General features: G+C 35.3%; 1 protein-coding gene across 1 annotated transcript in view; it reads left to right on the forward strand.

The window, feature by feature from the left end:
• Positions 1 to 3,262: 3,262 nt before the first annotated feature.
• Positions 3,263 to 13,452, forward strand: part of LOC149964403 (uncharacterized) — a 29,030-nt gene continuing 18,840 nt past the window's right edge. Inside the window, exons 1-3 of the mRNA XM_090180902.1 lie at positions 3,263 to 3,334; positions 4,178 to 4,234; positions 7,619 to 7,765. Coding sequence (XP_090037028.1) covers positions 3,283 to 3,334; positions 4,178 to 4,234; positions 7,619 to 7,765 — 256 coding nt within the window. The 5' untranslated portion in view covers positions 3,263 to 3,282. The remainder of the gene's footprint in view (positions 3,335 to 4,177; positions 4,235 to 7,618; positions 7,766 to 13,452) is intronic.

The following is a 13,452-nucleotide window of genomic DNA, read 5'->3' on the forward strand; positions in this document are numbered from 1 at the left end:
AATAACACAAAAATTCGATCGAACTATCTATTGTGTAAGTTCAATTTTAAGTAGTGGCAGTATGTTATGCTTTATCCGGTATTTTAGTCAAATCATACACTTAATGCTTCAGTGGACATTAAATATCTGTGTATTTTAGTTGCCAAGACATGAAACCCAGGGTTCACAACAAATTCTGATTTTAAAGCGTAAGCTTTCCCTACTCTCACCTAAAATATTTTTATAGTACTCTATCTTCGATTTCAGTACCCTCTCTAACGTATTTATTTTTTGAAATATCTGCACCTCCTCTTAAGCCTTCCACAAATTTTTTATCAACAGCTTTCTTACGCTTTACAATGTTACCAAAATTGGATGCTGTGAGTCTGTCTCTGCTCTCCGTTATCCACAGTTGTGAGAATGATTGGTCTCGTGTCTGTCCTGCTATTAAATAAGCCTCTGCTAATGTAACCATTCAATTATTTGGAAATTCGATTTCATTTTCTGGTTTAATTATCTGAGCCGGAAGCTTTAAGCGTTGTACAGGTGGTGCTGATTTTTCCTTAACTACCTCTGGTGCGTCACGATAAAAATGTATTTGAGCTGGCTCTTTCGGAGTGTAGTCGTTTTCATCTAAATTTTGTTGCCACATAGTAAGCACGTTGTCCTCTTTAAAGGATCTGGCTAAGAAAACTAAATCCTGTCTACCATAGTCAAATGATGGCTCTAGATTGAAAGAAGAGTAACCACTCACGCGTAGCTTTCTTGGTTTCCAGTTTGCTAGCTTAAATTTGTAATTTTGTTCCGGGCTTTGCTTTCTAAAATCCAAAATACAAAATTCGCTGGTGGATAATTCTTTTCTGACATTAACCGTACCCCATTTTTGGGCAATCTTGGTTGGTGATAAATCATTAGGGATTATTTTTTCCCCTCTAATAGACAGTCCAATATGAAGCACAATGTTGTCGCTACGTGGCAACACCCTCCTCCTTGGCCACATTTGCACTAGCACAAAGCTTCAAAAATTGATACAACTTCTGAATCAAGCATCACATACGCGTTATAAATTTTGTTCCCCTTATACGATGCATGCACTCGTGATTTCACATAAGTAAGGGAGTTATCTTTGTCGTGGGATATTAACACATTCTTAACTTTCTTTTGCCTTGAACATGCGATATCCTTTAATTTTGAGCTTTTTACTATTTAACCTGGGATTACTAATAAAAGCTAACGCTTACTGGATATTTCACTCTCGGTTTTCCGGGTCCACCAAACTTTGGGATTGCTTTCAGCGCCATCTGTCGATTTTTCGCGTTTTGGTGGGACAAACTTTTAAGGAGGGCGCACGTGTTTCTCCACGTGGTGGATTATTACCCTATGTTATTTTCTCTTGTATAGAAATTATTATTGTTTGGAGTTTTTAAGTAAGTACCGCATATTATGGTTATTATTATAAGTATTAATTATTTATTGTTTTAGATATGAGTTTCAGTGGCTGGAATCAATTTTCGGTTACATTGTGAAAACAATGAAAATTTTGGTTATAAACAATGTTTAACTCTTAACATTTTATAACAATATTGTACCGTATTATACCATTGAATTAATAAGTAATAACGACTTAACCATTAATAGCTTACAATGATTCCACACGAAGCCGAAAACAGGACTCAAATTTCAAACTGCCGTTATTTAACTAATTTTTGAAATCTCGCGCACGCGCCGCGAAGCTTGTCCCACTAAATTGTCTCCTCCCGCTACCCCACCGTCTTCTCCAAAGTTTGACGTGTGAAATATCCAGTAAGCGTTAGCTTTTATTATTCAACCAAGATTTAACGATCCGTGATGTTTATTTATTTCAGCATTTGAAAAACTTGTTGGAATTGTTTTTAATAGCTTCGTCCAATTTCCTTTTGGTAAAATAGCAACATTTTTCAAAACAACATTTGAACAGGACCTAAATATTTAATCATAATAATCATAAATATTTAATCATTTCCATATCATAGTTATAGTAAAAGGCTGTACCTGGTATTAAGATCCTCCACTTGAACTCCTACTTCAAGATCTTCATTGGGACTTGGCCAATGCATAGTTATGAAACTAAAATTGTAGACATTGTTTAATATTATAAATATAAAAAAATCTTACCCCAAATTAATATCATTTTTTTCCGTAATTAAAAAAATAGCTTTGGTTAAAATGCATGTAATTTCATTAAGGTGAAAAATTAAAAACTTTTAAATCTTTGTAACATCCTCGAGAACTTGACCTCTCTCCACTTGGCACGAAAATACGTTTTTGCGCATGAGCGAGAGCTGAAATTTTTAGCCAATCAGGCTATTCCTTTTCTCCCAGAGTGCCTTGCGAGCATCGCTGAAGCCGTTGCAAATGTTTAAATTTTTTTTTAGGTCTATTACTTACACTTTGTAGCTCGTGTTTTAAAGAAACACCGTTAACGAAAAGTGTGGAAGACGTTATGGAAATATTAAAAATGAAAAAGAAAAGAAAAAAGAATAATAAAATAAACAAAATTAAAGTAAAAGTTTGATTTACTTCTAACTATTTACCAATATGTTTTTTTATCGAACCACCGATGTTCGTAAGATTTCTATTACGCTTCAGAATTTTATCACTGACAAATTTGATCTAGTATCTACTGTTGAAAAAAATACATTTTGCAAAAAGTTTTAACCTATTTTTGGAGATCGATGAAATTTCATTTAACAATGTTCCCCACCATGATTAACGAAACATAAAAATTTTAATCTTCTTACAAATTGCAAACATATTATTTAAAATACACCCTGTATACTTATTAATTATATGTAACAATGTAATCTTATAACAGAAATTAAACACAGAAAATTATATAGATAAAAAAATCATAAAACTTCCAAATTATTCAGGGCATTTCTTAAATTTAACCAATACGAGCTTCATTTCTTTAGCTTTAAAAAATAAACTGATTTTTACAAAAATTATTATGCATTTCCACGTTTTTAGTTGAGTGGTTTTAAAACTTAATAAAACCTTCGAAACATCATTTCCAAGTAAATAAATAAAATGTTTTATATCACATTACGTAAGTCAAATTTGATGTCTCGACAGAATTATAATTGGAACATAAAATAACCTGATACCGTCAATATCATTTTCGAGGCATTGTTTATCTACCAAGAAATGTTTTTGGATAGGATTACCTTGTTAACATTTTGATTGCTTTACTGAAACAACTTACTTCACGAAGGATCACTTATATTTCTTATCGAATCCAGTAAGACGGACTGAGCTGTTCAAATGAGTAACACTATTTCAATCTGCTCTCTAATATTATTGACAATATACTTATGTAAGTTAATTTATATAATATTACGAAATTTGAGCAATTTAAATACAAATTATATTTCTAAAAAATTTAACGAAATCATATATATGTATGTGAGTCATTAGAATTAGTAAATCCTAGAAATTACTTATTGCGCAATCTATACCAAGATGGTAGTTATGGTAAATCATATTATCGGCAATAATTATTACCTCGGTTGATGTATAGTTTAGAATGACAACCACATAATTTAAGCTCAAAACTAATCTGAATCCATTGTAACAGAATGTGGGCAGATTTCAGATGGCTCACAGTTATCGATGTTTCATATCAACTGTTTACATGTTATATTACCTTCCAAAAGTTTAATTGACTATGTAAATTAATTTGTTTCTACCGCATTATATATCTACTAAACGATTTAGTCGGATAACAGTTCACCTAATTGAATCTGGTGAAAAGAACTGTAACAAATTAGTTCAATTTGAGATCAGGTTTCTGGTTGGGTATCTAAAAATAAGGAACCAAATAACAGTCGGCCCTTGTTAAAACTAATATGGAACGTTAATAGAAATCATTTGACTCGTTTCAATAGAGTTATTAAAGTCGATTTGACACATGATATCCTTTTAACCACATACAGTATTGAAATATGAATATATATTATCTTGAGCCCTAAATGTACTAATGCTCTTTATCAATTGTAATATTTTTGATAAATGCAATAGCTAAGACAACACGGTAGCGTTAGGACTATCTTATATCGCCAGAAAGAGCTATTGCTCTGGGAGAGCCTCGAAGATTTTAAAGAAGAACTAAGATATCTTATGAGTTTTTGACGTAATTACTTATTCCACTTTCTTTTAGGGGAAACGCATGCATTCACCATAAAAAACGATGTCGCCAATCAATTGACTCTCATTCGTAAATTTTATATTATTTTTTAATATTTCATAAAACTTCTAATTCTTGTGGAATTTTATAAATACTTTACTTCAATTGAAATCTGGCAGCGCCATTTTTTCCAAAAGAAATAGTTGTACAGAGGCGGTTCAGTTAGATTGGAAATAACCTGATTTTCTTAGTTAGGAAATAAATTCTTATAAAAAAAGCACAATTGTTCTTTATTGGTCTATTATGGGATTTATCGGCTAATACCTCTACCTGAAAAACGATATCTATCAAATAAAATCACCAATACTGAAAAATAATCAATTGCACAAAAAAATTCAAAATGTGAAAATATCACTAGCCTATTCAAATTATTACAAGAAACCATAAGCACATATACATGTACATATCTGAAACAACGCTTTGTGTTCAAATTTTAAGCTATAGTAATATTTATAAAGAGACATTTTACGAATACAGTTAATTTTTAACAAATACACACATTGCCGTTAAATTATTGTCCAAATTATTCGATATTGTATAACTCTATGTAAAACTGGATAACTGTCTTGAACTACTCGCTACAAAATATTTCTTTTTAAATTATATTTTTGGGATAAATGTTTTGAAACTCGAATAGACATTTTGTAAAGTACGACCATGTAGACACTCCAGTTTGACAACAAACTCCAAAATCTTTATCTTTAAATGCAGGCTATAGTAAACAAAAGTGTAGTCAACTGCGATTTTGTTGTTGATAAACAAATGTTCTACGCTAGCGTTCGAAGTAAAATCTCTTACAAACGGTAAAATAAATTCCAACGGCTTCGCGGCCAAGGAGGATTTTTTGAAGTGGGGTTGGATGAAAGGGGAACATTTGTTGACGGTAATCCTCATCACTTTGTGACTTCAATAGTCACGGAGGTCATTTCCACCATTTTCCACGTCTATCAGGATTCATTCAATTAATAATTTGCGTTTAAAATTAACGGGTTCAAAGCTATAGCTAAATTTCTAGTTAAATAGTCATTTTATCAAGCCTTTATTTTCGACATAAAATGGTCATATTAGAAATAGAATTGGCACTTATACATACAAATACAGAGAAAACATAGGTGGGGCCAAAGCCGCCTGCGATACGGCAGGATAAGCATTGCAAACAGAGGTTTGGATTCCTATCAACGGTTAAAACATCCCCCCCCCCCCCTCTTTAGTCTACCGTCTATTTAGACAGCATTTTATGTCAAAGTGGGTTTTCACGCAATTCAAAAGCAAATAAAAATTATCAAAATTATAAATAACCGTATCCCTGGTTACGCGCATGGTTTCCAGTCTTGTGAAGTTAAATTCTACCTTTTACCATGAACAAGCTATCTCGCAAAACGAAACCAAGTGAAAAGCGTATGGCTTAAAAAATAATAAAAACAATTAATTAAGAGTCTGAGAGAAAGCTTCCCTACTCACATTATTCGGCGTTTAATTTTCGAACTAATTTGTGGTTTTCTGGAACGTGAACTACATTGTGCATTTAAATTTTAGATGAAGTCAGCTTTAGATAAATTCTCAAATTATTTCATTTAAAAATACAAATCTTTTACGAAATAATGAAAATCGAAATATTTTCAATTTCACGGAAAAAAAGACTTTTCAAAGGTTGCTAGTTAGTTGATTTTGCTTAGTAGAGTGATTGCCTTAGTTATATACGCTCTAATCAAATATTTAATTTGGGAATAATTGCTCGAATAATTCTTTAGATAGTAAGTAACACTTAAATTTCACGTTAAACAAGCATTTGTTTCAGCTCTTGAGTAATTTTCGGTTAAAAATCAATAGAACTAATCCAAAACATAATTTTTGTAAATTTCGTGATCATCAGTTCTAAAAGATGCTTCGATAGTGAGTAATGTTTAACAGAGTTATTTGTTTATCGGTTGATCACTAATGAAACGGTATTTGAGCTTCCAATGGTTTAAAGCAATCCGGAAATCCATTCCTAGATAGCATCCAGCTCTGAAATTGCAGGACTATGTTTAAAATTGGTCCTTTTTAGAGGTCGGGGATGGTTAACTTTTATTCAATAGATAAAGCTCTCAAAATTATTCGTAAAACGTTTTGATCAAGTAATTTATATTTCTGTATTATCCGATGAATTTTTTTTATAAATTTGTAAAATTAATCGGAAAAACGACGTTTTTTTCGATAAAAAGCTCAAATTTTACGAGTAATACATATTTTTTAATCATCTTCCGAAATATTAACCGGAAAATTTCTTTGTTTACATTTTTTTCAAAAAAAAATCAATTTAATCATGGACCTCTAGTCCTTTTTATTTCAACGTCTATTCGTTGATTTAATTCATTAAATTAAGTCAATACAGCGAGAAACTAAGTCGGCTTTGCAAGATGTCTCATGTCGTCAAAGCCGTCCATGACCCATAGTTTTCTTACGATTTGCGAAGCACACAGCTTTTAGAAGGCAGTTAGAGTTTTTGGAAGGTTTGAATTTCAATCAAGTATTTAATTTATTCATAAAATACGAAGTACGAAATTTATTTTTCTCACAAATTATGAAAAGGTCTAGAAATGGTTTAAAATGTAGCACCCTTCGTTGGAAAAAAAACATCCAGTAGATGGCGCAAGGCGTTCGTGTTTACAATAATTATTGTGTCATCGGCTGTGGCGTTTTTCTAGAGAGTTTTAATGAGGCCTTAAACCTCAATTTAGAAAATGAGTGCACCCAGAAAGAACGAGTGGTAAATATATTACCAAAATGTATAGTTATATCTTTAAGTATAACGTTGAATTTAAGATAATCTAGACGAAAGACTTTCAAAAGAATTAGTTACGTTTTAAAAGTTGAGAGCCCTTTCGATTGCCACCTTTTAAGAATTCAGCTCTGATGAAAAATTTAATCATTAGTTCAGGAGAAAGTCTAAACATTAGTTTATGGAAATTCTAAAAATTATTTCATGAAAACTTCTAACCATTAGTAAATGGGAAATTATAATTATAACTATATGTATATGGGAAATTTTCGCCATTAGTTAATGAGAAATTATAACCATTAGGTCTTGAGAAATAACAAACATTTGTTCACGATAAAGTCATACAATTTTTTCAAGCACAATTCTTACTATTTGTTCATGCGCAATTCGAATCATTAGTTCTTTGGAAATTTAAAAAATTTGTTTCCGAAGAATTCTAACAATTAGTACATTCAAATTTCTAAGCATTAGTTCATGAGGAATTCTGACCGTTGGTTTAAGAGAAATGCTAACAACTAGTTGATTAGGAATTCTAAAAATTAATTCTAGAGAGCATCTTATACATGGTGGCGCTGCCAGAGCAAATATTCTCAGATTTTGAAGTCTAGTGGAAACACACACTATTAATATATAAATTTGCTCGTCTCAAACAGGTCATCCGAAAATGAAAAGAAACGCAACCGTTAACTGGGTTTGTCCTCCAAAATTTAAAGGAAAAGAAGAGGCCGATCTCTGTTTTTATATTTCTGAAAATAAGTTAGACTTTTGGGCTTCTCAAGACCACTGTAAAAAAATTGGGGGTAAGTATTTCAATTTCTACTACCACAAAAAATTAGTTTTTTTAACGCCAGGGGCTTTTGTTCTCAAAATCACCATTGGCCAGAAGTGTGAAAATCTTAAGGCTAATATAAACTGGGTCTTGACCCAAATTGTTTAAAATTCAGGTAAAATGTAAAGTTTATATTTGGTTTAATTTCACGGGTTCTGCTTTATGAATTTCCTAAAAATAAATTTCAAATTGAAGCTCTAATTAAACACACGATACAATGACCTTTAAAAGATCTAGAAATAAAGTATCATAATTTAAATATAACTTGACAAACTTTAATTGAAATGAACAGCATTTTAAGTTTTATGCACAATGTATTATTCTGAGAATCTTGAAACTTTAATTTTTAAATATTTCAAAATTAATACATTGAAACGTTCAATAGCTTTTTTTAGATCTTTACATAGTGATTTCGTTATGTAGTTTTCCCATAAAACTTAAAATAGGGTAGATTGTATAATTTCGGTCGTTTTTAGTTCCACATCGATATATATATATCGAAGTGGGACTATTGCTATGGACGGAATGTCGTTAAGTGTTGTTTGTTTGTTTGTGTGTGTGTTGGTTTGTTTGTGTGTTTGTTGTGGAAAGCGACGACACGGTAGATGGAGCTTCGAAAAATAATTTATTAATATAATTTATATTAGTGGCCTCACCGAGACTCGAAAAGATAGCTGCGGGCCGCGTTATCTTCAAAAACCCCACGGCCTACCAACCGAGTCACGCCGTCTTCAGTAGTCGTTCGCTTGAAATTTTACCCTTGAACAGTTTTTGTTTCGTGCCCGCCCTATAGGGGGGCGCATTTCTTCCATTGGGGGCGGAACGAAATTTTGCGTTTACTCAAAAGCGGGACAAGTAGTTTGTTAACTAGTAGTGCCCATAGAGGCAGGAGAGCTAGATCCGTTAGACATTGCAGCAGAGAGCATATAATCTATATAATAAAACTCTAAGGCCTTTTCGCCCCTCGCCCCTGAAAAGCGAGGCCCCGCTGACGGTGCAGTCTGCGGATGGGACTGAGGATTTGCGGACAACCATATTCCGTTCTCTTTTCGTATCACATAGACTTTTTCGCCCGTCAATTTTCTCCCTCGCCCCTGAATCGCGAGGCCCCGCTGACGGTGCGGTCTGCGGGTCGGACTGGGGATAATAAGTGTGGCACTTTCTTATCGAAACCGTGTTTGGTCAGAAGTAATAAGTGTGGCACTTTCTTATCGAAACCGTGTATGGTCAGAAGAAATAAATAAGTGTGGCACTTTCTTATCGAAACCGTGTATGGTCAGAAGTAATAAGTAAGTGTGGTGGAACTTTCTTATCGAAGCCGTGTATGGTCAGAAGTAATAAGTGTGTGTTGTCACTTTCTTATCGAAACCGTGTATGGTCAGAAGTAATATATAAGTGTGGCACTTTCTTATCGAAGTCGTTTATATGTGGCACAAAATAATATTATCGCCTTCTTGGAGAACTTGTATAGTTTGTATAGTTGGTCCAGAGATTTGGTCTCATTCGATAGAACTCTTGGACGCGCACGCAGTGCCGTTAATTTCCGCCCCCTCCCAACAACCCCCTTAAAGGGAAAGTGACCGAAAAAAACAAGTTGGTCTCATTCGATAGAGCTCTTTGACGCGCACGCAGTGCCGTTAATTTCCGCCCCCTCCGAACAACCCCCTTAAAGGGAAAGTGACCGAAAAAAAGAAGTTGGTCTCATTCGATAGAGCTCTTTGACGCGCACGCAGTGCCGTTAATTTCCGCCCCCTCCGAACAACCCCCTTAAAGGGAAAGTGACCGAAAAAAAGAAGTTGGTCGCATTCGATAGAGCTCTTTGACGCGCACGCAGTGCCGTTAATTTCCGCCCCCCTCCGACCAACCCCCTTAAACGGAGAGTGATCGAAAAAAACAATTTGGTCTCATAGAACAATAAAAGTAAAAGATTGGATCGTCTACGCTAGCGTCTACTTGAAAGAGTGAGACCAAAAAATCCAAAGCAGTCGCACTTAGGGCGTGTTGCAAAAGTCTGCTTTGCTAGAATCAAGCATGTTAAGTTCAATGGGCTGGCACTTTGGCTAGAGGCCCTTAAGCTGAAAAGTATGCGACCATGGGGACAGAATCTCCGTCTTGCCATATTCTTAGTACATAAATACATTCTTGCAATAATATGATTTATGCAGTTGTTAATAATCCATATTAAATATCTGCTCTGTCCAACGTTAAGAAATCACGTAGCCTCAACAGTTTTTGTATTACTTTGCCTACCTGTGTCTACTAAGGGTGTATGGGTTTGCCCACTCGAATACACTGATGTGGAACTAATATTACGGCCTGGGCCGACTTGTTAAATTTGAATAGCGCATCGACACTAAAATTGATGGCGCTGTGTGATTTTCAAAATATTTTCCAATGTAAAAGTTTCACGTTTTTAAGAGTGTCAAAATTAAATTTAAATTAACCTTATACCTAATATCATTTAAACTAATTAAGATATGAAGAAAATTTGAAAAACAATGGATAGACAACGTTGTCAAACGTATATAATTAAAGTTTCAATTTTCTCAGAATAATATACGTTATATAATCTTATATAAAATCCTCAATGTTTGGGTGTTTGTGGCTTCCGTGGACCGATCGATGACCGTCCCCTAACTTTACTCCCCCCTCGCTCTCGGTCTCTTATAATAATAATCAGCTAGGCTAATACCCAAGGCACCACCTAGGCCTAAGTCGTCAAGTGACTTTTGAAGCCTTTAATCCAACGGGTAGCGGCTCTTCGAGTCTGCTGTGCTTACCGTACAATATCTACCGATGCGTTATTGGTAATTACCAACTTAACCCCAATAGAAAACGTTGTAAGTGAGGAAGCAACCATCTTTAGGTCTTTCAACCAACAGATGTGCGCTAAACACTGTGATTACAATGTAATAGGTGGAAATTTTCTTTACCCTGGTGACCCTTGGGCAAGGCATCCAGCCTCTCGTGTAGAGATTTCAAGTGGAGACGCTCTTCCCACTAATGCAGGTTTAGAGATCTCCTCTGATGGCTCGCTATCGGAGAATGCTGCATCTGGAGCATTTGTGGTCTTCTGAAATGGATTGGAGCTTGTGTCAAAGACATTTCGTCTAGACATGAGTTATAATCCTAGTATTTATTATATTGAGCTTTTCTCCATATTGGAGAGCATTAAGTGGTTCGCTGGGGAGCGAACCCACGATGAAGATGTATCTATCTTTAGTGATAGTTTATCTTCTCTACGAGCCATTGGAAATCCTTCCGACCTTAATGGAATGTGTGCTAACATTAAGGAGTTGATTAATAATCATGGCGCTAGAATCACCCTTAACTGGGTTAAAGCACACAGTGGTATTCTAGGTAACGAGAGAGCGAATGCGCTTGCTAAGGGTGCATTAACAAATCAGTTGATCCATTCTATAAAACCCGATAAGGGTAGCATTAAAAATATTTTGAGGGGCATTACCAAGAAGCATTGGCAGAGTAGTTGGAGCGACAGCAATAAAGGCAATGTAACGAGGAATTTTATTCCTAACGTGGGCGACAATGCGATTAACCCTAACCACGTCTCAACGCAAGTTCTCAGTGGTCACGGAAAGTTTCCTAGCTACTTGCATAATTTAGGACATGTGCTCAGTCCCGCCTGTGTTTGTGGGTCAGACATTGTTAAAAATTGAAATGATTTCTGTTGTATTACGTAACGTATATTTTTATTGGTTTATAATAATACCAAAATTGTCGATATAAAGGGATTGAAAGGGGCGCGTGTTTATCTATGAAACGCGAGATTGAAGTTTAAAAAGGCGCGCTCGTTTTCAAAATTATTTTGGCAGTTATGTTTTGATTTTTTGGATAAGAGGCTTAGTGTGCTCTAGGTGCGGAGCTGTTGTTTTTTTTTTCGGTAATCCTTAATAAAAGTTGTTTATCTTTTATAACCTCCGATCAATTTTCTTTACAAAATAACTTCCTACTTCAAGAAATAGAAACGTGTCAGGTCCCGGAATATTTAGTTCATTATTGAACCCGTGTTTCAGTCCGCGAGTTTAATACAAGTTATCATCTATAGCTCTCCCAAAGGCTACAGTACCGCCTAGAACAAAGTTCACTAAGCGAGCGGTCGCTTAAAGCGAAGCCGGGGTCTTGCAGCAGCCCTAGCTCATGTTTCCCCCCCATAAGCGCCACTTTAAGCGAGCGCTCGCTTAGTGAACTTTGTTCTAGGCGGTACTGTAGTTGACCATTAATATTTAACATTTTTTTGGTGCCGAAACCCGGGAACTTCTTGAAAGGACAATTATAAAGGATCGGTAAAAACAAAAATTTGAAAAAAAAAATGGCGCCAAATTTGAACATTTTGATTAAACAAAGAGGAACTATACGTGGTGCGGTAACGCTCGCGTGTAATACTATAAAGGACGAACTCGAAAAAGCTATTGGAATATGTGAACAGACTTTAAGTGACAATATAGCTCAGTTGAACGCTAAGGAGCCGAAATTAGAAGCATTAGACGAACATATATTGGAGCTGGTAACTAACGATGAGCAATTGGACGACGAATTAGCGGAGAACGAGAGATACAGCGGAAAACTGGTTCACTGGAGGGCCCGAGCTAAGAAATATATCGAGGAGAAGCGGGTAACGCGCGCTAGAGGATCGTCAAACGGCATAGGAGCGTTGAGTGGCGCAAGTTCATCGAGAGCACCATTGGTCGACGACAACGGATCAGCAGTTGCGGTTCGACTACCCAAACTAGAGATCAAGCGATACGACGGAAGTTGGGACAAATGGAGATCATTTTGGACACAATTTGAAGGAGCGATTCATACCAATCTGAAACTGAGCAATATTGATAAGTTTAACTATTTAAAATCGTACCTTGTAGGGAAAGCGGAGTTAGCTATTGAGGGGTTAACTTTAACCGATGATAATTATATGGCAGCTATCGAAATTTTGAAAGCTCGTTTCGGCAGGGACGATTTGCAAGTTAGTACTAGTCTTGGAAAATTTATGGGAATGCGCCCTGTGTTACAGTCTACGGATGTAGCCGGTTTGAGAAATTTATTCGATAGTTGCCAGATAGAGGTAAGAAATTTAAAGGCTGTAGGTCGTTTGACCGAAAGCTACGGTGATATGTTAGCGCATCTTGTTGGAGGTTTGTTGCCTTTGGATCTTTTGCAAATGTACAATAGAAATAGAGATGAAGATAAGTTGTGGGATATAAACGAAATGCTGGATTTCTTAAGTAGCGAGATTCGCTGTCGTGAAAGAGCGTTAGCTGTCCATCGAAATGGCCTCCACCATAATGATAAAACGAATAGTAAAGTTTTGGAAAAGAATACTGTTAAAAATGTAGCGAATAATACGAACTCAGGTTTTAAGCCATTTTCGGGTGCTGCCTTATCTACGTGTGTTAGTAACAATCAAAATTATCAGCGAAAATGTGTCTTTTGTGAAAAATCTAATCACCCTTTTTATTATTGTGAGGAAATTCCAATCCCAGATAAACGGGCTATAGTGCGTAAAAAGAAATTGTGCTATCTTTGCTTGAAACCGGGTCATCCCTGGTTTCAATGCCGGGGTAAGGTACAAAATTGTAAAACATGTAAACAAAAGCATAATCAAGTAATATGCGAGCAAAGGTCGTACAAACCAGATTCAAA

This window comes from Leiobunum rupestre, chromosome 1 (genome assembly GCF_980474605.1).
Source record: "Leiobunum rupestre chromosome 1, qqLeiRupe1.1.hap1, whole genome shotgun sequence".
NCBI lineage: Eukaryota > Metazoa > Arthropoda > Arachnida > Opiliones > Sclerosomatidae > Leiobunum > Leiobunum rupestre.